The sequence below is a fragment of the Solea solea genome, chromosome 20 (genome assembly GCF_958295425.1).
Source record: "Solea solea chromosome 20, fSolSol10.1, whole genome shotgun sequence".
NCBI lineage: Eukaryota > Metazoa > Chordata > Actinopteri > Pleuronectiformes > Soleidae > Solea > Solea solea.
In genome coordinates, this window is record NC_081153.1 from 6,131,659 (window position 1) to 6,157,359 (window position 25,701).

At 40.9% G+C, this 25,701-nt stretch overlaps 1 protein-coding gene across 1 annotated transcript in view; it reads right to left on the bottom strand.

The window, feature by feature from the left end:
• The window catches only part of eepd1 (endonuclease/exonuclease/phosphatase family domain containing 1), a 30,460-nt gene that overhangs the window by 2,014 nt on the left and 2,745 nt on the right, over positions 1–25,701 (bottom strand). The window contains exons 2-6 of the mRNA XM_058619370.1: positions 11,932–11,983; positions 4,912–5,022; positions 3,539–3,673; positions 2,718–2,859; positions 200–394 (exon numbers count right to left, since the gene is read on the bottom strand). Coding sequence (XP_058475353.1) covers positions 200–394; positions 2,718–2,859; positions 3,539–3,673; positions 4,912–5,022; positions 11,932–11,983 — 635 coding nt within the window. The remainder of the gene's footprint in view (positions 1–199; positions 395–2,717; positions 2,860–3,538; positions 3,674–4,911; positions 5,023–11,931; positions 11,984–25,701) is intronic.

Genomic DNA, 25,701 nt, shown 5'->3' on the forward strand with positions numbered 1-25,701 from the left:
TTTACAAAATCAACATATATTGTATTGAAGAAGACCTGAAAGACCTAGAGAGTGAGACCTTTATAGATCGCCCCCTGGTGGTTATTCAAGTATATTGTTAGCTCCAGGTTTGGTGTCAGGGAGGAATTTCTGGTCTCAAGGGACTTGAAATTGACCTGACCTGTTGGGAACTCATGTGAACTGGAGTCTGTGCACCCACCAGAGAAGATCTTCTTGAAGGAGCGGCTGACCCAGATGTTATCCAGGCACTGGTTGCCCTGTGGAGAGCGTGTGCTGATGTTGGTGAACTGCGTGGATGGTACGAGGGCACAGAGTTTCTCCTTCCTCAGGACGTCCAGCTCTGAGCTCTGAGGCGGGCAGCCGAAGTCTCCCAGCACCACCAACTCCTTCTCAGCTGTGGAGAAAAAATATGTATACCATTTTTAAGAATGGGGAGCAAAGTCTCTTTGTTTGGACAATTGTGTTGCAGTCATGATGACAAAAAGTCATGGTTGTGATACTGGAATCATATTGAATACAAAAAAGTGGTATCGAGCCAGCCCTACGACAACAACCCACACGAAATATCTAAAAACATATCTACAACTTAAAGGTTCGGTTCAGGTTTTATCAAGTGTGGTTGTAAATCGAGGAAACCATCAACTCCCTGGAGTAGATGGTTTTTAGAGACATTTCAAAAGCATGAAACTTGAAGCTTGAAGAAAACTTAAAAGAAGTGTAGGACAGGTAGCTCAGTGGATAAGAACACTGCTGTGAATCTTTGAGGTCATAGGTTCAACTCTTATAAAGAACAAGAAAACATCCAAAGTGAAGATTGAAATAAGACGAAAAACCCCAAACGCAGCAGGAATTCACGGTGAAGTGGCTTTGTTCACAGCCATAAGGTTTTTGTAGTCCAGCAGTTATCAGGTTCAGTTCCACAACCATACGATAGCAGGATTATACAATTTGCTTCATCTCACAAGTAAGAGCCCACATTTTCAGATACACAAGACAAAAAGAAGAAGAACACATTAAGTTTCAAGTTGTTTAGCTCTATGTGTTTGTCATTGACTTGTACATCTAAAGACATGGTTCAATTCCCAAAAAGCACATGAAAGTTAAGAACTTATTAACCACTTAAAAATCCCAAGGCCAAACTGTTCCTCAATGTTTGTCAAATATCTTTGTCTGCCAAACATTGATTTCAAGGTCTAAAGTTATAGGTTCAAATCCTTATTTATTTTTTTTTTTTTTAATAACTTACTTAAAATCATAAATAGTCCACACTATGGAAGGAATTTAATTGGAAATTAAAAATGAGATACTATAAGTGTAGAACTTTCCAGTAGGCAAAACTATCATTCCATTTATAGTTGGTATCAAAGCACTGTTGCCTTTAATGTGCATCATCAAAGCTCTTTTGTTATATACTAACCTTCTTATGTGTCTTTGTAAAACTATCATCAGAACCTGTATGACTTGTTGGTTGTACAACTGTCCAGATTTTTACTGACTGATCCTTTCAGCTCAATAATCCCTTCTGGAAAGGGCAACCAGAACAAGTACTGCGGGAACAACTCGAGTGTCTTTATGAAGATTTATTCCACACACACACAACAGTTAGACAGCAGTTAGGTTGTAAAACTGACAAGTCGTACAGGTTCTGATGATATAGTTTTACAAAGACACATACGAAGGTTAATATATACCGAAAGAGCTTTGATGATGCACATTAAAGGCAACAGTGCTTTGTTTCTTTGTACTTTCTCTCCCTAGTTTGTGTCTTTCCTTCCTTCCTTCCCTCTCTCTCTCTTTCTTTGTCCAGTTTTCGAGGCTATCCATATGATGCATATCACCACCATTATTATTGTTGTGGTTTGGCGCTACACAAATAAAATTGAATTGAATTGATACTAACTATAACAATAAATAGATAAATAGAATGATAGTTTTGCCTGCTGGATAGTTCTACACCTCCCACTTGGCCTACTGATTCCTGAATTTAAGTAGGCCATGACAACTAACTAAGAATTTTACCTTGCAGATGTAACATTCACCCACAACGGGCTACATAAAGCTACATTCTTGGGTATGAATGTGTTACACACAATATGAATAACAAAAAAAAAACATTGGACCTAGTATATTATCTAAAATAATAAACTCCATAGGAAAGATGAAAGCTATTTCTATTTTTTTATTTGTGATTTTACCTGTGATTGCTCACTTTAGACAGTGGTGGGTTCAACTACATGAGCAGAAAGGGAGAGTTTGCAATTTGTTTATGTTGTTGAATTGTTTTGTTAGGGCTGTGAATGTGTGATTGTACCCATGCTTAAATAAAGTATGTTCAAAAGTGTGGTTGTAGGAGGTACTTATACATAGAGCGTTGTGCACACCCCCTGCTGGCCAAGACATGGTCACTTTGATTACTGGCCAGACTAGATGCTACATTTTTGACAATTTGATATATGTATATTGTATTTTGACCTTTTTTGTTGACATGCTATACTAGGACATTTTTGTTTAACAAATGTTTAACCCTATATCTTAAGAACACGTTCTCTGATTTATCTCATCATTAAACAGTCTCCTGGTCAAGCCTGTGATATAAACCAATCAGCCCCAACATTACAACCGGTTGCCTGTGACATGATTAACCAATAATTTAGTAAAATGTTGAATTATTTCAGATTACTAAGGATTAGCATATGTGATTTCTTAAACCAACAGACCTTTGAGTGTCTCCTGGATACTTGGCGAGAGTCGCTGACACTTGACTTCATCTGTGTTGTGGTTTTTGCCGTTAGACTCTGCTGATGACGATGCTGTGGCCTTCATGTGCACGTTCACCATGGTCAGCTCATATGAACCAACCTAAGGAGAGGGGAAAAAGAAGTCTTGATTAACAATATTTTAAAAATACAGTGGCTATTTAACATACAAACAGTCAAGATGAGGCTTGACATGACATTCAAATGTTTATTTTACTTTGCTTCATAGAATTAACTAATGTAGTGAACGTTGCGGCAAAGGTTTGATAAAAAGAAGTAGTAAAAAGCCACTGGCTCTTATTTTGAAAGCCAGGTTGAAAGCCACTGGTGCTACTATAAGAGTGGTCGGCTGGTATCAGTCAAATTTGTTTCAGAAACTGTAAGTGTGATTTGCATTTTATAAATGTGATTTCGAACATGTAAAATTGTCTCAAGCTTTGTATTGCACGTTTAGTAATAATGGTTTGCACTTGCAGGCCACCATAGGGAAGAAAATCTGTTAAAAATGAAAACTAAATAAAGAAAAAGTGAACAATTATTTAGTAGATACAGATGTTTCCATCAAATGAGTACTTCTATAGTCATGAATGCTCTTTTATTTTGTACGTTTGGAAAAAATACTTTTTGCTGATTTTGAAGTGGTTTCTTTGTTGTGAGGCATCTTTCCCACATCTCTATTTTACTAAAAAATATTATATTAAACCGAAAAATTAAAATGCAGTGGGTTTTTTTTACTCTATGTTTATTCTGTGATTCTGTTCTTAGACGTGACTGGCACTTACCAAAAAGTGAGCCAGGTAGAGGACAGGGTAGGCCTGACTGCCGTTGCCGTTGACAACAGGCGCTTCCAGCACTGTGGCGTCCTTCAGGTCGACGCCAGCCGAGCTGTCCCACAAAAAACCAGAGTAGCTCACTCCCTGGAAACAGAGGATCACGGGAGATTATCACATTTGTCTCATCATCATCATCATCATCATCATCATCATCATCATCATCATCACAATCACTTTTGACCAGCTTTTAAACACAGGGATAAATATGTGAAATTGTCTCCAGGCTTTGAGAGCTGGTAAAAAAAACCATTAGAGTGTATTTCTGTGCATGAATTACAGCAGAATTATGACCGTTTATCTGTGCAGAGATAAGAAAGAGGTACATTCACTGAGAGGCAAATGTTATATAGATTTCATGACTGTGGCTTGACTGCGCTCTTTGCTTCATTATCAGCCTGGAGGTTATCCTGTCCTGGGTAACACCAGTGTCCTCTGTTTTCTACTTATATACCAAAGGTCAGCTAATGAGGCTAAGTCACAGTTTTCAGAGGGACAACATTTTCTTACTTATTCAAAGTGCAGTTTGATATTTAAAAACACATTACTGATCCCTGTGGGGGAAAACTGCTACTTAAGCATACAAATAAGTGTTAATTTACATAAAATTTCACACCAAATGGAAAATGAAGTCCAATAGTATGAAACAATGAACTGTTAACACCCTGATGATGTTTAACGTCACACTGTGTGGCGTCTTTATCGCGTAGCAGCCATTAATTTGACTTCTGCGTGATAAGATATTAACTCAGAACATAAGCCCATTACCTTAGCACTTCAAAAAGAACATGCTGTTTGTTTGAAATACTGAGGACATGAACTCTGGTCCTCTCTACATCTCTGGCCAATGCCTTTATTTGATAAGACAGATTAGCAGGGAAGCTCCACCAGGTGAGCATTTTGACACGACACAATTAATATAGTAGCAATATTATACTTAAAAGTAGTTAATGTGACTAAAGCTGGACTTTTAAAACACATGTTAGTCAACTGATGATCAATAACCAAACAATGTGATTGGGAGTTGAATTACTACTGCATGCTTTATACCAGGTATACCAGAGTCAGACTCAAGCACAGTTGCCAACCGGGACTAAAAAACAAAATCATTTAAAATGGCAAGATTCAGGCCAGTTCATCTTTTTTGGACTGACGAGATTGACATATTTCAATAAAAAATGTGTTTTTGGCACAGCAGCTACAACAAAAAAGGCAAAATTAAGGTGTTGTGTTTTCTGACATGTGTCACTCAGTGTGCTAAGAGTGTAATCAGCGCTGGTTAAAATAAATAAATAAATAAAAAAAATAAAAAATGGCTGCCGTACCTTGCTTGAGTGTCCCGTGGGTTTTTCGGACACAACACTTTTCCACGTCCCTCGAGGCCATTTCCACTTCCGTACGCTGGCCAGTGTTCCTTGGTTTAACTCCACGCAGAACTGCACGAGCACATAAAGAGAGAAAGAACTGTTAGCACTTTAGAACTCACAAGCACAAACACCAACATCAAGCAAGACAAATTACAAGAAGGGTGAAACTCTTTGAGGCGAAAACATCATAACAAAAGCTTTCAGTGCAGCAGCTTTCAGCTCTGACTATACATGACTTTATGATGCCCTCAAGTGGACGTATATGGAGGGACAGATCTTAATGTGAGTAAAGGTCGCATGGAATTCAAACTGAGCGAAACAATACTAATAGTGGAACTTATGTCCAACTGCCACTTACTTTCTGTAATAAAAGAACACAAGTAGTACCGACTTAATGATGACATGTCAAGTGGTAACTTTGCTCTACACACAGTTATTTTAAGAAAGAAAGAAGCCCCAGGACTTGTGCAGTTTGGTAAATAAAGAGACATTCTTCAAGGCAGATGAAGAAATGTTGAGCAAAACATGTTTTGCTCAACAGTCTCTGAGAAACAATAAAGAGTTCATTGAACTCGTGTAACCCCCAAGTCATCTCTGAGAGGAAATACAGTGAGCAAGAGGAAGCCTCTCATGTCAACATCACAGAGTCACACATCAAATGAAATGAGGGGAAGGGAAGAAAATAGTTTAGAGTTTTTCCACATGAACGTGCTCGTGTAGGCTCGGGTTGCTTTTTATGGCTCTAAATTTAACCGCCGAGGCTCCCTGTGAGGGGAAGAGGAACCCACCTATGTGCGCACATACACACACACACACACCTCTCCATGTCCCAGTCTGAGAGGACACCAGTTAAAAGTCTTCCCATACCTCTGCAGGGGGGGTTGCATTCATGTTCGTAGTTCTATTCCTACTTAAAAAGGGGGGTCGGTGTTGGTCAACATATTGTCCTACCAGGCCCAAGTGCAGTCAACCCATATGGTCAGAGCAGTCACACAAACTTGGCAACCTTGTGAGCACCTCACCCTGATGACACAATAGAGCTAAACCACTATGGTATCTTCATCAGTCAGTCTTACTTGTCATTTTAGTCATACTAAGACAATAGTTTGGTTTTCAGTGAGCGTCATGTAAACATGTTGGTCCGAGTAAAATCGAACCTTTCTTAGTTGGACTAGATAATTTGATTCAAAGTCCAATTACTCCTGCATGTATGCGCTTAAACTGACTGGACTTTCCACTCTGGTCTTTGACCCGGAAAAGAAAGAACTGAAAAGAACAAACAACGCCATGGCATCGGCTTGAACTGCAGAGAAGACCCACTCTCGATTATCATGCACAGCAGGTACGAAAAATACAGAACCACAGCACGATCCAGCTCACCGTTTGCTTCGCGTTTGTTTTTCGATGGCGTAAAGGCCAACAGGAAATTGAGTCTATGGATGTGAGTTGTCCAATAGCCAGACTGCATGTAAACGTGCTTACTGAACTATCAAGAGCTGGCTGTGGCTCAGCAGGTAGAGCTCATCCTAATCAGAAGGTCAATTCTTGCTTCTTCTAGTTTGCATGTCAATGTGCCCTTGTTGGGGGGTAAAGCAGCCACTTCCCGTTTTAAGGCCCCCAGGATCTGATTTGGATGGCCTCATGTTGATGTTTTGCAACCAGAAGTTCAGAAGCTTCACCTACAACCAGGCACCATTTGGACAATATTATTTGCCAACCACACTGGTGTTCACTCTCTGTACCCACTTGTTTTCTTCAAAATGGGAACTTAATTTTAACAAATGGTGTCATGTTCCATTGAAGAATTTAGACCATTGACTCCTCAGGAGAAGGTTTACTAAATCAAGTGAGAATTAGGCTCATTTCCTCATGACTTACACTGAAACAAACTTGTATTTGCAATCCGTGGAGTCGCCCCCTGATGGCTATTCAAGCTTTAGTCAATAGTGTTGTTTCCCTTCAGTGTTTAAAGCGTGTTCTACACAGCAGAACAATGGTGAGAAGGTTTTACATCCTATGTCTGGACTGATTACCATTCTTCCTGCCAATCATGTAATCAAATTGTTGGCAAAGGGAACCTTAAACTGTACTGTTGTTATAGAGGGACTGTAACGCAGGTGACTCCCACAGGTCTGGGCTCACTGCCAGGACCTTGAAAACATGATGTGTCTTCACTTTGGTCCTAACAGGCTGAGTTATGAGTCTGTTTTGTGTTTAGGTCTAATCATTCGTCATCCTTTTATGCGTTGCGAGCTTAATGGCCCTTGGGGACTTTGATTGGAAGTATATCCTCCTGGTGGTTTTTAACCTCCTGACAGTGTGAAATTGCTTCATAATAAATATTATTACTAACTCAGCAGTGTGCCAGTGTATGCAGAAGGCAGGTCACCCTGATTGCAGTGCAGCTTATCTCACTTGAACCTGATAAAGCTGCAGAAGCACCGGGAGATGACCTGACACGTTTTCATTCTGTGACAAATCCACGGCGTTATCTAGCTTTGTGTTATTCTAATTAAAGTGGCAATGAAGCACTTAACCATGCGACTGTGGATCATTTTATTTATATCTTTGGCAAGACATAGCAGGGCAATCAAACTTAATATTAACGACTAGATTTACAAAAATAAAACTGGTTTTATTCACTATTTTGCCAGTCTAATCACCAGGTTGTTTGTTTGTTGGCTGGTAAAAAGTTGCTGAAATAGGCTTGAATAATATTAAAGGGTTTGTGAGAAGAGAAAGAAGAACGTGAAAAAGGCCATTTTGCATTTGTCCCTGAGTTTTATAGCATTAATTTTCATGTAGCATCTGCTATAGCCATGTTGTCTGGCTAAAGTATCTGATAACAGTATCCTCTAGCTAAAGTAGCAGCTAACAGTGTCTTCTAGTTAAAGTAGCAGCTAAGGCAAGGCAAGGCAACTTTATTTAGCACATTTCATACACAATGGCAACTTAACATGCTTTATATAAAACAAACATTTAACAGTAAGACAAGCTAACAGTGTCTTCTAGCTAAAGTAGTAGCTAACAGTGTCTTCTGGCTAAACCAGCTGTTGTAGCGTGCCACAGCTTGTAGCTCGAGTAGCTGCTAAACAGGAAATTCAGAGGTGTCACCTGCAACTATAAGCTCCTATGAACAACACCAACTGACAAGCACTCATTTGAGCTGCACTTAAATGTCTGTTTTCCTCTAAATTGGACCCCAATTCATTAAATTGCCCAGTCAGAGTCCTGACACTAGCAAATGATACCATGAACTCATCATGGAAATGTTTGCTGATGTAAATCAAGGGAAAGGTGGATCAATTTCCAGTAAGCCTCCATTCAAGCTGACTTTGTTTTTTAACTAGCACAATCGTCCCCCAGTGGCTATTCAATCAAGGTTGGCTTCAGCAAGGAAACCTGAGGACTATGTCAAGTTTTTCTTTTTATTTTTAGTCTTTTAGTGAAGTGTCAGTGAGGAATCTTTCAATTCCCCTGATGAAAACCACCGTGTCTGAAACATCAGCGAAACAAATCTGAAATCCCATTTTGAAAGCATGATGGAAGAAATTCAGGTCAAAACAAATCTAAACTGTAGTAACCTTCTGAGGAGCTGGATGGGACTATTGACAGTAACCTAATAAACAATATGATTATGGTATGATTAATACACCACACATAGACAAACATGGTTCCTTAGTGACAGAACACACAGAGAACAACAGTCTAAATCAGCACACACTGTGTGCTGTGTGGGTGACTAATAATGGCACATTCACCAAAGAGACAGTGAAACACTCTCATCCAGTTGTGACTGCTGCTGCTGCACAGATACCAACTGAACACATCCTCTTTTCAGTCTGAAATCAAAGGGAAGTGAGAGCTAAACATTAAACATAAAACATTAAAAAGTAAGATGTTTTCTTATATAGAGATAAAACCCAAAGCTGAAATAGATTTTGATCACAATGTGTTTCCTAAAAGTTCATATTCTAGGGCCCAACAATAATACAATTCAATTGAATAGGTTCAGTCTCAATAAAGTCTCCAGTGTCAACTCCCCACGAAGCCCTGAAATTATTTATCTGGCCATTTTAATCCAGAAGACATCATATCTGGAGGAGAGGGTGACTTCCACTTCCACTTGCCTCCATGTGACATCCAATATCAGTTGCAACATATATACACCCTGAAAGTATACCTTGCTTTATGGTCTATTTGACTCTATGAATTATTAAACTGGCTCTATGCTGCACCGAAGAAGACCTGAAACTAGTGACTGAGACTATTAACACCAAAGTAAAGGGTTTACGGATGTTTTAAACTCATATTCCAATATCCAATATCATCATCATCATCCAGTGGCTTACTTTGTAGATGTAGGGTTGCTAAACATGTGGCACAAAACTCAACAGAAATGTCTTTTCAAAACTTCTAAATTAATGTTTTGAAATTTGGAGCAGAAAAATAATAAATAAATCAACCTATTCTGGGAAACTGAACTGGACCACGTGAGAGAAAGCCACACTGCAGGGACAGAGGAGGCAAGGGCGAGAAAGACAAAGACAAACTGCCGGTGGAGGAGGCTGCCTGAGTGAAAACACGTCCATGTGGGCTACAGCTTTGTCCGGAGGTAACTCATCCTCTCGCTGCCTCCCGCTCTCCTTCCAAAATACTCTGCTGCTGACCTACTTCCCTTTCCACGGAGCTCCAGTTTCTGTGCCACGGATCCCCACGGTATCCAACACAGCGAGGAACATAACGCTCTATGGAAAGTAGAGTGTGGGTTGAGCGGCAACACTTCACTGCTGGCCTGTTGAACTCTGAATTTTTATACTGCAACACGTCTCTGCTCTGTCTTTCTCTCCGTTTTCACACAGCACAGCCTTCAGGAGCAACTTGGGTATTCGCTCAGGGACAAACTTTTTCACTCAATTTTGCAGATGATCCTGCAAAATCTTGGACCCATGTGATTGACCGCTTTTCCATTCTAAAAAGGTCTACAGGTGGAACAAGCTGGGACCTTGTTGGCATCGGCAGGAGGTCCTGCCGGCAGCTTTTACGACTGATTCAGCATGTTGAATCAGCACTGCTGTCCGTCCATGACAGGGATCACTGTGATTGGCTGCTCAGCTCCAGCCAAAGACGGGAAGAGAGAGAGAGAGCAAATGACGAAGCACGCAAACACCTGACGGCAAGAGGTCACGTCAGTTTACAGAGTGATTTCAAGCTCTTCTGGTGAAACATAGAGGAAATAGATCATACACAACTCCTTATATGGACATCCTGGGTGTGTGTTTATAGGTGACATCGTCAGGCTCTAAAAAATGTGTTGATGAGACAAAGTTATGATCCATTTTATATCTCATATTTAAAAAAATGGCAGGTGGCAGGTCAGTGAACGCAACACAAAGGACGTTTGTCCTTTTCCTCCACGACAACATCTTAAAATGAACCACGGTGGTTGGATTATGTAAACAGTTATCAGTTATAGGTTATAGTGAATAAAGAATAAAGAATTGATTGTAATTAATGGTGAGTCTGTGTGTGTTTTCTCCAGGATGTAACAATAAATTTAGTCATAACCATAAACAAGCCCCGGAACACAATACTGTTTTGTAATTTGTATTTTAATGCGATGACGAAAATGCCTTCATCTTTTCTATCAAAATACTTCAATGTTGTGTATTTTTAGGTATTTTCAAATGTCTTTGAAGCGATGTGATGACATCATAAGAACACAAAATTATGAGTTGATTCAATGACGCATTTATCTCAAGCATGGAGCGCTTTCGTTCTTGACAGTGTGTCACATATTATGGTCTAATTACGTTGTTAGAAATGTCTCCAAATAAGGTTGCGTTGTTGAGTGTATGGCCACAATATTGACAGTCGACTGTGTGCACACACCTCAGATTTGTTCTCCCTTTTTGCTTAGTCAGATTTTTAGTACAGTATCTTATTTTCATACATTTATTCGTTGGGTATTTGGTATTTTATTTCAAAATACATTATAATGTAGTTTTGCCCTATTCTCTCGGACTTGATTGAGGACAAACGCAACCAGAGCGCAACAATAGGGTTTCCCACACCTTGGTTGACATCAAATTCAAAAACTTTCCCAGGACTTTCCAGGACCAATTAGCTCAAATTTAAGGACTGAATGCACCGACACAGCTTAAGATGGGAGGGCAACTTGTAAGAGCCGCTTCGCCCCATGATGGCGTCCACTGTCATTGATTTACAGCAACGCTCTGCATCTGGACAAGCGGGTCAGAGATCTTGGAATTTTCATCTCGTCGTCATTTGCTCTCTCTTTGCTTAATGTAACTCGCTCACGGAATCTCACATAAACGATAGAGAGACGACAGTGGATTATAATTATTAATTATAACACCACGTTTGTCCGTACATCAAACAGTAGGTGGCGTTGTAACAAAACCCGGGAGACAGTTACCTACATATCAACTTAACTTCTTTTTTATCCAAGCACTTTCAATGGCACATGTCTATTAAATTCACAAACTTTCAAGGATTTCAAGGACCCGTGCAAATGTCCCCTGCTGATGTACAAGCTGGACAGTTATAGTCTCTGTAACGTCTTAGTCTTGTGGGACATGAGACATGTCTCAGCCGTCCGTCCAAAATGTGCCAAACATCATTCTGAATCAAAGATAAATCCACTGAATATTCTTATATTCTTAGAATCCTCACACTGTTGCTGCTGAAAACAATGACCCTTCAACTCCAATGTGCCGCCGCTGTCATATTTATAGAAATGAAAGCACACGAGCACAACTCAGACCAAAATATGGGCCGAGAAGAAGCGATAAAAACACCCGGGAGGCGAGAGGAAAGAAAAGAGGAGACATTTGCATAACAGCAACACATTACACAGCGAGTGTTTCTCAGCGAGCGGTGACTCATCGCATTTACAGTGCTGCAAATCAAAGCAGGCATCGTGACGAACAGTGTGATCCAGCAGCTCTGCCTCACCTTATCCAGAGCCTCCCGCTCCAAAAGGTCCTGCACTGCCAGTAACTTGATGCTGCAGGCAGAAAGAAAAAAGAAACAGCGTTTAAATTAGGACTGTACATGATATTAAACAGCAGCAAAATATAATGTGTTGTTTTTTTGGAGAAATGTGGGATAATTGCTGTTGTTGACTCTATCCATAAGTCATTTTTGAGACGATATGAAGGTAAAATGCTTGAAATTGACAATATACTGAAGGTTCCATTTTTATATACAATAAAAACCATCAGTACAGAATTAAAAAAAAATATATCATGACTTTTTTAAGCTGGGCTAACTAACTTGACTTGATAATTTAGGTGTGAGGATGTTTTATTTATTAATTCATGAATTATTTACACTGTTTCTTCACATTCAAACCAGTTTATCCAGTCAATGGCATCATGAATATAAAGTCAAACATGATTAAACAGAAGGAGGAGATGTAGATTCATTAGTTTGATGTATATCAATGATGATCAATGTCCCCCATTTTTCCTTTCACCCCAACCCGTCTAGGCAGATGGCCGCACAGCTTAACATTGAATTGAACTGTGTATCGTTCCATTTTTCAACACTTTTACTTTGCAATTCTGTGAAATATCGTCATGAATATTTAACTGTGTTTCCGTGACAGAATATTGTGATGTGATTTTAAGCTAATTTCCAACACAGTTGAACTTTTTTTGTCACATGACCCCTCATGACACTCATTGGCCCCCAGGGTAGATTGAGTTTGAGACCCCTGGAGGAAATAGTACAAATAAGAGGAAATTTTGTTCCCATAAACTTCCTGATTCTCCGAATTAACATGCAGAACAGTTGTCACAACAACTTTACTGCCAATTGTCACCTTAGTATGAGCAACCTTAACATCAGAGACATCAGTTTTACGGACAGTAAACATGCAATATTAAAGCAAACAGACACTGTTCACACACTGTGTCTGTTTCACACCAGACTGGTTTCTCAGAGTCACAAACAACATCAGGCAAAGTCAGTGGGTTTTTTTTTTTCTGTTGTTTTCTTTCAAACCGACAGAGCGAGCGAAGAGGAAAAACCTGACCAACTCCTGCCGAGAGAGTTTGGACCGCTGTCCTGAGCTGCACCGCGAAGGACAGCGGATTTACGACCCAATAAACATTTATCTGTTTAGTTTTCAAATGATTTTCCAGACCAACAGTCAGCACAATAAAAAAGCAATGAAGTTCTGAGAGCCAACTGGCTCTGAGGAGGAGCTGCGACACAGGAGAGGAGAGGAGAGGAGAGGAGAGGAGAGGAGAGGAGAGGAGAGGAGAGGAGAGGAGAGGAGAGGAGAGGAGAGGAGAGGAGAGGAGAGGAGATTGAGACCAGGCCAAAAATACAAAACACTTTATTTTACTTTTTTGTACTTTTCTAATCAAGTATTTGAGTCTGGTCCATTAAAATACTGCAAATTTCAACTATTATTATTTATTACTCCCCTCATCTTTATGTCACATACATACATAGAATTTCATTTCATACCATTTTTTTACTCTAATTAAAGTACTACTATTCTACTCCATTCTAAAGTTAAACTTCATTTAAAGTTCCACTAGTGTTGCGGCTCACACTTATGGCCATGAATAAGAGCCTTGCTTCATTTCTACGTCCTTGTTTTCTTTGACTACCGAGTTGCACATGGTTGTGCACGTTTCCATTGTTACCGTCTTCTTCGTTGTCTCTTCTGACAACAACGAAACTGGGAGGAGAATTTCCATCACGTGGACCCTAGTGGAACACGTCCGTCCAGCCTTCATGACCTTAATATTATAGTACTTTTGGATTTGGTTAATCTGGGAAAAATGTCATGATCCTCCCTTTGAAGTGTGCACCCCGTGAATAATCTCAGTTTTTGCGAGCTAGTAAGCTCTCACACTTCGCCCAGACACACCATGCTCACACGTGAACATGCAAGACAAGAGGAGTGGGGCAAAACTGTGGGTTTTAGGGGGCGAAGTGGGATGATAGCCATAATCTCAGGGTTTACAGTTAATCCTGGGAATGATCTTCAGACGCTCAGCTGCAGCTGCTTGTCGAGTACATTTTAATTTCAAGGGTGACTTCAGAATAAAATAAATGTCATAAATATGAGAGTGGGTTGTGAGTTACACACACACGCACTGCGACGCGACACACACACGCACACGCACACGTCCTCAGCTCAGGCTGCAGTAGCAGATGATGATAAACGGATCGACTGTGATGCAACAGAGAAATAAAGCTGCTGCCAACACTTGAACCTCATTCACCTCTAACCCACTAATCTGAAATCAGCCACACAGAAAATCACATTGTATAACAGTCTTTTCTTTTCTGCTGCTGCTGCTGCTGCTGCTCATTACAGTATGACAGGAGCACCACAGTAACTCACGTTCACTTCGCTGAGTGCAGTCAGTCGCTCCACTCAGGCTTAGTGTCAGCAGCATCATGTGCAGCGTGAGTGAGTTACAACACAAAGTCCTTGACAACGTTGTACAGTTCACACTCATACTGAGAACATTAATAGGATAGAAAATCCGAAAACTGTAAAGTTAAGTGTTAACTTTAGTTTTAGGTTGCCTTTTTTTTTTAAGCATTACTATGTTAAAAACATATATACAGAGACTATTATAGTGTCTTTTTTACAGCACAACTTATAGGCAACCTTTTTTTTTATTTTTCCCCAAGTATATGGACACATCTGAGGGGAAAAAAAGTACTCAAAATGTTGAAAAGTCACAGTTCAAAGTTCGCTTTGCTCGTTTATATCAATAAAAATTGTGACTTCTGCACAATAAATGCTACTCCTGTTTTCAAATGTTAAATTAATCATGATTTTTGATTCAACAATAAATAAGAAGATGGAAAAACATATTTTGTAAAGCCTGAAGATAATTGATAATCGAGCTGGAGGGTTTTGAATAAATATCTAATGATAAACTGCGATTATTTTGACTGACATTGTGATTGTTGTCATTCACTGGTAATTTTTTACATTATTGTTCTAATTTTGTGAGGATGACACATGGTGAAAACCATATATTTATACACACACGCCGTGACAGAATGTTGTGGAACAGAGACAAAAAAATCCACCTGAACCTCAAACGGTTACTAAAAGATACGCAGTTTGTGTTTCTCTGTACGTGACTTGCAACTGTCTCCATGGTTACGGCTCGCAGACACATGCACAGTGAACACAGATATGAAATATGCTGCTAAAACACATTCACAGGCCATGGACCAGATCGTGATCTGAACCGGATTATGGTCTGGAAAGGTTTGTCCAAACCTGATCCATAATGATGACTGTGTATAAGACTAGAGTCCCTGCCTCAGAGCTGTTTTGGTGTCATGATTCAGTCAGAATCTGAATGTTTTGTGTATGTTTACACCAGATTATCCAGACACAATACTGTATACACACTAACCCAGGCTGTACAGCCACCTGCCAACCGGAACAGAAACTCTTTACTAAACAATCAAACACAGGAATCAATAATCCTTGCTGTGTGCGGGTGTTTTTTATTATTTATTATTTTCTGCTCCACTCAGCTGAACACAGTGTCCTGTACTCAGCACTGACAGCGAGGGAGGTGCTGAGATCACAGGCTGTGACTCGGCGAGTCCACACATTCTGCTTCCTGTGACACAGACGACAGCCGCCCGACTGTCCTGCAGGTGCGATCGGTCGCGCAGACACACACCGAGCACGTCAAGACGACGTCAAAGTCCAGTCCTTTGACTTCAGATCATTTGACACAAACACATCAAATGTGTCACCGGATCTGCCTTTTTCAATCTCAGAAATATCTCCCCACTCTGGCCGTCACACACTCATTCATGCATTCATGCATTGGGGCTGGAAAGGCTCCAACATGTTCTAAACTCTGCTGCCAGGGTTCTCACACATCACACCCCATGCTCCCCATTAACCCTTAGAATACAGAGCATTTTGGCTGCTTTTTTCTATTATGCGCTATAGACTGTCTTATATCCTTTTTTTCAGCACAACCTATAGGCAACCTGATGAAAAAATGTGTTTCATTTTCATTTTCACCAACTATATAAACACACCTGAGCAAAAAGCACTCAAAAAAAATCGGATTGAATTTACAACATTTGGAAATACGTCACAGTTTTAAAGTTCATTTGACTCGGTTTTATGAACAAAAATGAAAAGGAAAACTGTGACTTGAGCAAAATTATCGCTACTTTATGTCACTGCTTTTATGTGACATAAAATGAATCATAAATTTGACTCAACAACACATAAGCATTTTTTAAAAGCCTGAATATGTGACCTATAAACACACACACACACACCTGCGGCACTGATACGTGCCATGTGACCACTAAGGGTTGCAGCTCAGCAGGGCTTTCAGTTTCACAGCTCCAACCCTTTGGAACTCACATCCTCTGGAACTATTTACCAACTCTAGAGTGTTTAAAATCAACGTTGGAAGCGACGCTTGTTTGTGTTTGTGGTTTTGTTATGGTCTGCCTTTTTTCCCCTGCACAGCGACCTTGGGTTACGAGATGCGCTATAAAAATCAAAGTTATTAGTGTTATTATTATTTTACATTCAGTGACAGCTGTCACCGATGTATGCTCAGTCCACGGAGCCTCAACAACAGATAATGTTTCCACGTGCAAAATGTCTTCCTTTCTGAAAAGATGCATCCCGGTTGTAATTTCCAATTTAGGATTTAGGATTGAGGATAGGAAGTTTACACTTTCATATATGCACAGAACAAATCAGGTTTCCGGTACACATTGGGTCACACAGTCCTTTCACAGGGATTCACGCTGAGCTGAGCTGAGCTGAGCTGAGCTGAGCTGTTCAGCCGTGTCATGACACAGCGGAGACTGCAGAGGCAGAGACTGTCAGGCCTTCAGGAGGTCACAGCAGTGATAATACACACACACACACACACACATACTGAAGAAGAAAAATGACAATAAACCTAGTACACACACAGAGACAGAGAGTCTTTTATGACCTCAAGGCTAATCTGTTAGTGTCACCGTGACAACATAAACTATGGTCAGTGTTTCACTGATGTCTGAGCTGCAGACGCAGACACTGTGTGTGTGTGTGTGTGTGTGTGTGTGTGTGTGGGAGAACTTAGTTTGACAGGCTGAGGCAAGAGCTGAGAGAACACACACGGTCACGTAATGATATGTGACACAGCGGCGAACGCAGAGACGACCTTCAACACGAACAAAGACTCCGAAGACTCTTCTGCAGCTGAAAGAGGAAAAGACCCGAGGCTGCAGATAGCTTTCACACCACCACATGGGTACACACACACACACAGTGATAATAAATGTGTCTCTGCACAGTTTATCTAGTGTTTGAACTTCAGCTGCACAAAATGTGTTCCTCTCCTGGCCTCTACTTTCTAATCCTGCTGTTAAATTAACATAAATCAGTCAGTTTAAAGATTTAAATACAGATTACAGATATAGATTACACTGCACTGTAAAGAGTTGTGACACTCAAACGTGTTGCAATGCAAACATGTGTCAAGTGTTAATATGTCATAATAATTATTGCCACAGGGTTACATTTTAATATATATATATATATATATATATATATATATATATATATATATAATAAAATATATTATGTTATATTATATTATATTATATTATATTATATCATATCATATCATATCATATCATATCATATTATATTATATTCATTTGTATTATATTCAAGTGACTAAGTGTAAGCTTCTCAAAAAGTGTTGCTTGCTTCATGAAAAGTGTTGCTGGAAAATATCGACACAAATCTGATTCCGTAAATTCTCCTCACACTCCGGTGCTTTTAAATAAATGTACCTTTTGTTTCAGTCCTGCTGATTAAAAGGCAGTTTGTAGTATTGACCGAGCAGCAGCAGCAGCAGCAGCAGCAGCAGCAACATCCTGAATCCTGAACCAGCCCACTGTAACAAGCTGCACCAACAGCCTGCGTCAGCTCGGGCACAGAGCCTCGTCCTCATGACCTCAGCACCCTGCTGCTGCCCCCCCCCCCCCCCAACCCCCACCTCAGCCCCACTATCATCACTCACTGTGTAAATATTCAGCAGCTGGCTGATAATGTGGTTATGTCAGCGTGTGATGGGATTAAAGGTCTGTGTGACGCTGCTGCTAAACTGTGTGTGAGCCTGAAAGTGTGAGATGCATAATCCGTGTGTGTGTGTGCATAATCTCCACAGCTGGACTGAGCTCATGTGAGGAGCAAATGGACAGGAACATTTTGTAGATGTGACCCACGTTTGTCCTTGAGTGTGGCGTCAAGTCGTCAACGACTGAAAACACTCGACGTCCTTTCACAGCTGGCAAGGTTGCAGGTCCTGCACCGGATTTTGAACCAGTCAAAAAAAAATTATGAAATAAATTTGGGTTATATTTGTTTTGTTTTGTTTTTTTACATGTTAACTGTTACATCATCAGTGGAAACACAACATACCTGTGAAAATGGCAAAAGGAAAACTGAGAACATGCAGTGATTGGTGTGGATTTGGGTGTTCCTTCATGTTGCTGCTGCTGCTGCTGCTGCTGTTGTGTTTATTTCCACTCATGTCGCGCATTGAGCAACATCGATGATGATGTAAGGGGGCGGAGCTTTGGCTCTGCTTAACTGGTGTGAAAAACAGACTTGTTTCACTGACAAACTCCCAAGTTTCCAAATGGAACTAGAGCCCCGTACGGGAACCATGTTGGTACATCCTGGTGTGAAGAGAGTGTAAACCTCAGCCAGGGCAGCTCAGTTTCCCACAGTGTCAATATCTCAGATTATCTTCAGTAGTGAGCTGTGGGCGACTGGACTTGCTTGAGTTGAGTTGAAGACTCTCATCCAAGAGGCTTCTTCAGTTCTGACTAACCAGTGGGAAGAACCAGGTGTCATACCGGTCTAGAGAGTCGTTAAGTTGAATGATGCAGATCGTTCACCCCTCCCAGTTTCAGGTTGTTGGTTTCACCTGAGACAAGGTGTGAACACGTTGTTAGGAGGTCACCTGAGAGGCAGAGTCTACTATTGTGTGGGCGTTGGACTTGTTGATTCAGGACAGCTGATAGTCCACCTGCTCTGTTGAGTGACGGTTTCTCCTGGTTACCATAGGTGGCTTCCTTCTCTCCTCTTTCAAACCATCTGTCTGTGAACCTTCTCATCATCCCACTCGTTAGTCAGAGATGAAGAAGCCTCTTGGATGAGAGGTGAAACGCCTTCGACCTGGACCTGGACGACTGAGAACCTTCACCTACAACATCTCATTCCCGCGTCCAAATGACCAAGCAAAATCTAACCAACTGATTATATTTCTCTTTAAGCCAATAACACATGTCCACAGAAACCTTCCATCAAAATCTGTCCTTTACTTTACTCAAGATTTAAAGGACATGTTTGGATTTTCTGGGGACGTACAGACAGACATTGCTTTTGTGATTCACTGATCGTGTTTGGTTCTAAGTGTAAGAGCTCTGACATTTTATTTAAAGTCTGTCTCGCAACATGATTTTGAGGATTTTTCAACATTAATGTGTGTTTTCACACACGTTTTCATCTTCATCAAGTGATTGAAGCGTCTCTGAATTTGGATACTGCTCTTAATCTGCCATTTAATCTTTCAGCCCTCGTAGGTTATGGCCCAAGGGAAGAGTTATTAGAAGTTGGTGATGATCTTGGTTACAGATGACCAATTATGTGTATCAACACTGTGGGAAACTGACATTTATTTGATTATTACTATTGATTCCATTGTGTAAGTGACTCTCTGTTGTTTCTGCTCAGTGGTGTCAAATACTGACAGACAGACTCTTTTACACAGTGCTAGTTTAGAGTGGTGTGATTACTGTAAGCAAATGAGATCAAGGTTAATAAGTAGCAGGCAGTGACACAAAAGACAGAAGCTTTGTCTGGACTTGTTCTCCTCAGTTAGAGTTTAACAAAAAAGAAAAAAAATTAACCAAGGCTGAGGTGAGATCAATACCAGGTAACGCCATCGCTCTGTGTTTAAATACAGAGTCAGAGTCACGTGCCGATGCGAATGCTTAACAAATGACACGAAGCAGAAATGTTGAAAATGATCAAACTGGACATTGGTGCTACATATTATCATTTGTGAGGGACGACCGAAAACCGGCAGCATTGATTATGTCAGTACGTCATACAAAATAAAACCTGAACTACCGCTTTAATTACCAGAGACCTTCCCAGCTGCACCTTCCTCGCCTGAGCCGACAAAAACACTATCCACGGTCCTATGATTTCACTGCGATGTTGTCTGAACAAACTTTTGCAGATATTTGCATTCTCACACTCTCGGGCCCTGCAGACAATTTCAGGAACATGTTCAGACTTCAGCTCCGGTCTGAGAAATTAACTCCAAAAAACTATCTCCACTGGTGCTTTACAGCTTTTTACGGGCTCTTCTCACCACTCACTGCTGAAAGAAATAAACCTGAGCTGCACTGAAATCATCATTAATTCAAGCTTCGATGGTTTCTTTATTATCCCCAGAGAGGCACTTTGTTTCAGAGCCAGCAGCGAAACACACGGACATCGACAAAACAACGCAACACCATAAAAAAATACTGCAACATGTCGTAGATCCCAGTAACAATCACGATGAGTCATTTAAAAGGCTGATGACAGCAGAGATAAATGACTTTTTAATCGGTTTTTGATCCCTGATCAGTCATGACAGTCCCTGGGCCTTCTTCAAGGACCTGACCTTCTGCAGGTCGGCTCCCTCCTCCACATGAGGGCCGCGAGGCTGCTGGTGCCAATCCCAGCTGACGTAAGGCTAAAGATGGGGGAGGAGAGGTCGCTAGTCCATCGCAGGCTAAACATATAGAGGCAAAACAACCAGGATCGTGAACCCTGGGTCTTTTCGCTGCAATACAAGACTGCACTAACCACTGCACCACCATGTGACCCTCACATGATTTTAGTTTTTTGCAAATGTTCCACTGACGAAACAGTGCAGCGTCTGAATCTCCATCAAATGAAGTTTTCTGAGCAGCAGAATCTTTGCGTTTCAGTCATTTTCCAGCCTGCCCGTCTGCCTCCGTCCTGTGTGCAGCGAGGTCGCGTCGCCAGGTGACACAAGATCCAAACACTAAGGGTGGGAATCGCCAGAGACATCGCGATACGATATCATCACGATATTTAACTCACAATATGATATAATAGTAGTAATAATAGTTTGCGAAATCATATGTTGCGATACTCACTGCTGTATCAAACGGTTTAAAACTCATTTGATGACAGTTTGAATTGAATTGTTTGTATTCAAAGGTTACGTACTACAGCTTTAAATTCCAGCATCGCCACATTCAGTGATGACTAATGTCAACGTCAGATTTCTTAAGATGTTTTATTTAAAATCTTTTTTACATTTTCAACTGTAACTAAAAGGACTGAAGGTTGTTCTTTTCGTCGTCCAGCAGCTCCATTATCTGCAGACTGGCTGCACTTTTCACCCATATGTGACATTTGTCTCCGCACAGCAGATAAGGAGAGGAGATTTTATCTAACGAGCAGCTCATCTGGGCTTGTTTCAGAATCCTTGTCGTCCTCTGTCTGACTCTTCATCCGTGTATATGTTTATATAAGACGCAGCAGCGCTGATGTGAGTCATGTACGCAAATAAAATATGACGTGTTTGTTTAAAGCAAATAAAAACAACGTATGAGCGATTTGGCCTCTGATGAAGCTCTTGTGTCATAAAATTATGAAACCAGAGGGCGACAGACAGAGAGGACAGACGACACGTCGAATGACTTATGAGGGAGAATATTATTAGAATGAAATGCTCTGTGTGAATTCAGCCATTCACAGACTCACACACGTATGGTTGATTTATGAGTTTGAACTCTCGACAAAAGTAATGACGAACTGGCAGCAGGAGCAGACCTGATTAGACAGTGCAGAGATTAACAAGACAACGTCTGTCCCTTTAAAGACCCGAATTATCACGGTCAGATATGAGGCTTTACTGACAACAGTGAGGAAACAACAGGCCGGATTATTATCTGGTAATGTCGACATGTTCCATGTCTGCTGAGAGTTCTTTACTTACATGTTTAGGTCCGTGGTTAGAAAAACTATTTATTGGCTGTGTACGTCTGACTCCACCTCCGTAGGTGGCACCATATCTCTCTATAATCTAGTGCGTATTGAATCCTTTTGTTTCCTGTTGACCTTTATGTCACAGAAAAACAAACAAACAAACTCGCAAACGGCGAGATGGATCGCACTCTGGTTCTGTATGTTTCGTACCTGCTGTACAAAGACGCCGCCACCGTATATGATTTCCAGCAACAGTTTATAAATCTCCTCCTTCCACTTCCGGGTCAAAGGCCGCAGAGGAAGTTTTGGTGAATGCGCAGAAAGCCAAGTCTGACTCCAGTCCGACTAATCGTATGCACGCAGGAGTAATCGGACTATGAATCATCAGCCTTATCCAGGTACTGTATGTAGTGACGAGCAAAGCAGTTGTTTTCGATGTAACTGAATCATTAGAATCAGTTCATTATAAAGATTAGTTCAGTACTTCAGTACAGAAAAACCAAATTATTGTCTTAGTCTGACTAAGATCAGACTGTGAGTAGAGAAGCTACAGAGGCCTGTAATCTGCCAGAAGGCTAATGTGATCTGTCAGAAACATAACTGATTTCTTGAAGTGAGGAAATAAAACTTGGACATGCTCCTTCCTGACCAGTTCTGAGAAAAACTACAGCTTCACTTTCAGCTGGAACTCTCTTCACTGCGTGTTACTACCATGTCAGCGAGGTCCGAGGTCGACTACAGACACAACACTGTTTCACCACCACATCGTGACTCAACGTCACATGGTGGTGGTGGAAACGTGAAAATAAAAGCAACCTCGAGTAACCCTCTCTTTTAAAGGGTAATTCAGCATGTTCAGGTCATGGAGGCTTCCTGCTGCCATCAGTGACATTTACACCAGTTTCCTGCAACATGATGGACCTCACCCACCTTCACCTTCAAGAAGAAGACCAACAAGAGCCGACTGCACAGGCATTAGCTGCATAAACCAAAGTCTGTCACGAACAGCAACTCTATTTTTGCTCTGTCCAAACTGATGTAAGCAGCACTGAGTTTGTGTTACACTGTCTCGGACTTGGTTACTGCTTCCCTGTTTAAGGACACATGCGGTGTACATTAGAGGGTTCCCAATCCCCGGGTCAGGGACCAGTACAGGGCCATATTTGCCTAGACCAAGGGTCTGCAACCTTTGGAATGAAAAGAGTAATTTTTGTCCCTTCTCCACCCAAATAAAATGAATCTGAAACTGCAAAAAAAACTATTTGACCCTTAAAATGAAGATAATATCATGTGTATATGTTTTTTTTATACATACATATAGTTAAAGAAATACAGTTTGTCGTATTTATGAAATTTAAGAGCTCATTGCTGTTTATACCCAACCTCTAATAAAGTGTATCCAAATATGGAAAGGACTCCAAATGTTTACTTCTTCATGTACACAATACTTTTCGGGGAGCTTTTTTAATATCGCATTTGATGTAGACATTACAAATATCAAAAAGGGAGAAAAACATGTAAATAAAATAAAAATAAACAAGTTTTTTCCTTCAAAGAATTATCCACAGCAGCATGGACATTAAAAACATGCCTCTCCTGTCTCTCATATAACTATTACTGCGTCATGACCGCATTGTTTCTATAAAACTGGGATAGGTATGCTTTAAATTATGCTTTAACTATGCTTTATACAACTTAAAATGACATTAGTCATAGATAACTACCGTCTCTGTAGCACCACTGGTGATTTTGTCATATGATAACGTTTGTCCGTTCCTTGTAAACAAACGCTACACTACAAACTATCATGTGATTTTGTGATTTCCGGGGGCAGACTTTTCATCAGTGCAGCCAACGTTTCCTCTCAGAAAAGTGAGGTGCTGTCAGCTCACGTCCACACACACACACACACACACATCCATATTAATCCTGCTGGTGGAGGATGACGGTGGTGGTGATGGTAGTGGTGGCTCTTTCACTTCCCCAGTGTCCAGCGTGTGAGGCTGACACAACGGCTTTGTTATTACAAACATCAGCAGGTTTGGGAGGCTGCGGACAGGCTCAGCACAGTGTGCTGTTTAACCTTTGCTTAACTGGAGTTCATTGAACTCTAAAAACCCTTTGTTTGTGTCTGGAGGAAAGCCAGGAAGTGTGTCAACTCAGCCTGGATCTTGTGATTGCGCACACAAGCCGAGCCCTATCTGTGCAAACACGCCAAATCTCCTCCACGGCCTCATCCTCCTACACAACAACGATGCCTGCGCTCTTGGCATCGGTGGCCGCTACTGAACGCAGGAAGTGGACGGCATGAGTGAAGGAAATGGTGGAGATTATTTATTTGAGCATGGGTGGGGTTTGGTAGGAGAGGCAGAAATGGGAGAAAATCTGTGGTGATGCCAAATGTAATCTGACATTCATGTGGATACGTCATCTTCTACGCCAGGTTCGAGGTGGAGCTTTAAGGCACGTTTCCACTATAGGGTTTAATAACAGGAACGAGGAACTTTTCCAGGAACTATGCTTGTCTACGGCAGGAACTAGGAACTACGTGAAAATGTCTGGCCATCTTTTTCGCCTCACAAGGTCGTACTTTCAGATAGTTCAGGAACCATAGAGCTGGATCTTACAGTTTTCAAAGCAATGGTTGCATTGTCATTTAAAGCTGAAAACCAAACCATTTCATTTCAGCACCTTTAGGTCGCTTAATGTAAAGTACACGGCCTACAAACACCTGTACTAGTGCTTCTAACAGTGCTTCAGCTCGTGATGACTTTCTGACAACTGAACAGCAGGATTATCATGGAGAGATTGACCAGCCGCACAGAGGTTTCTTCACGTAAGAGTTGTCCAAACACGACTTATTTGATTGCGCCACCAGTCACGATCTTTGGAAAGCTCTTTGTGACACGACGCAGACCGAGAAAGAACATGAAAAATTTGTAGCTTTGTAGATTTTTGTCATGGAGAGATTTTCCAGGAGCACAGAGGTTTCTTCATACGAGACCTGTGCAAACACTATTTATCTCACTGAGCCATCAAACACGACGTTGGACAGCTCTTTGTGACACAACGCAGATGCCGAAACAACATGAAAGCAGTGTTTAGAAACCCAAAATGGAGAGGAACTCCAACCGGGCCAAGAGAAAATGGGCAATTTGGGTATGACAGTTCTGAAACAGCTTGAACACTGAACAGTCCCCCACACAACTAACCTCTTACCATCTAATTAACTCAAAGAAAACAGTGCTCAAACCTAAAATAAAGCCACCTCTGCCCTGGAGGAATATAATCACAAAGATGGAAGGAGATAGCGACTCATGTTGCAACTTAAATTTGCAAAGAAATGTTCCAAATGTACAACGTCAGAAGAAAACAGGAGTAGGTAAATACAGATACCATTATCTGGATAGGAGCTTTTGGTTATGTCACACTACTGCTTCCACCACCTTTCTATTATTACAGCCAGTAGTTTTTCTTCTTTAAGAGGTGGAGAGCAACTGTACACAGTAGATTAGCTCAGCAACTCACTGAACATTCAGCCAGACATTTTCCTCATGAATCATGAGACGGGCCTCTGATAAGGACTAAAGTAAGTGCACTAGAGACTCGAGACCCTATCACAGTGCAGGAGTCTTGAGAGGTCAACGCACTGAAGTTTAAGATGT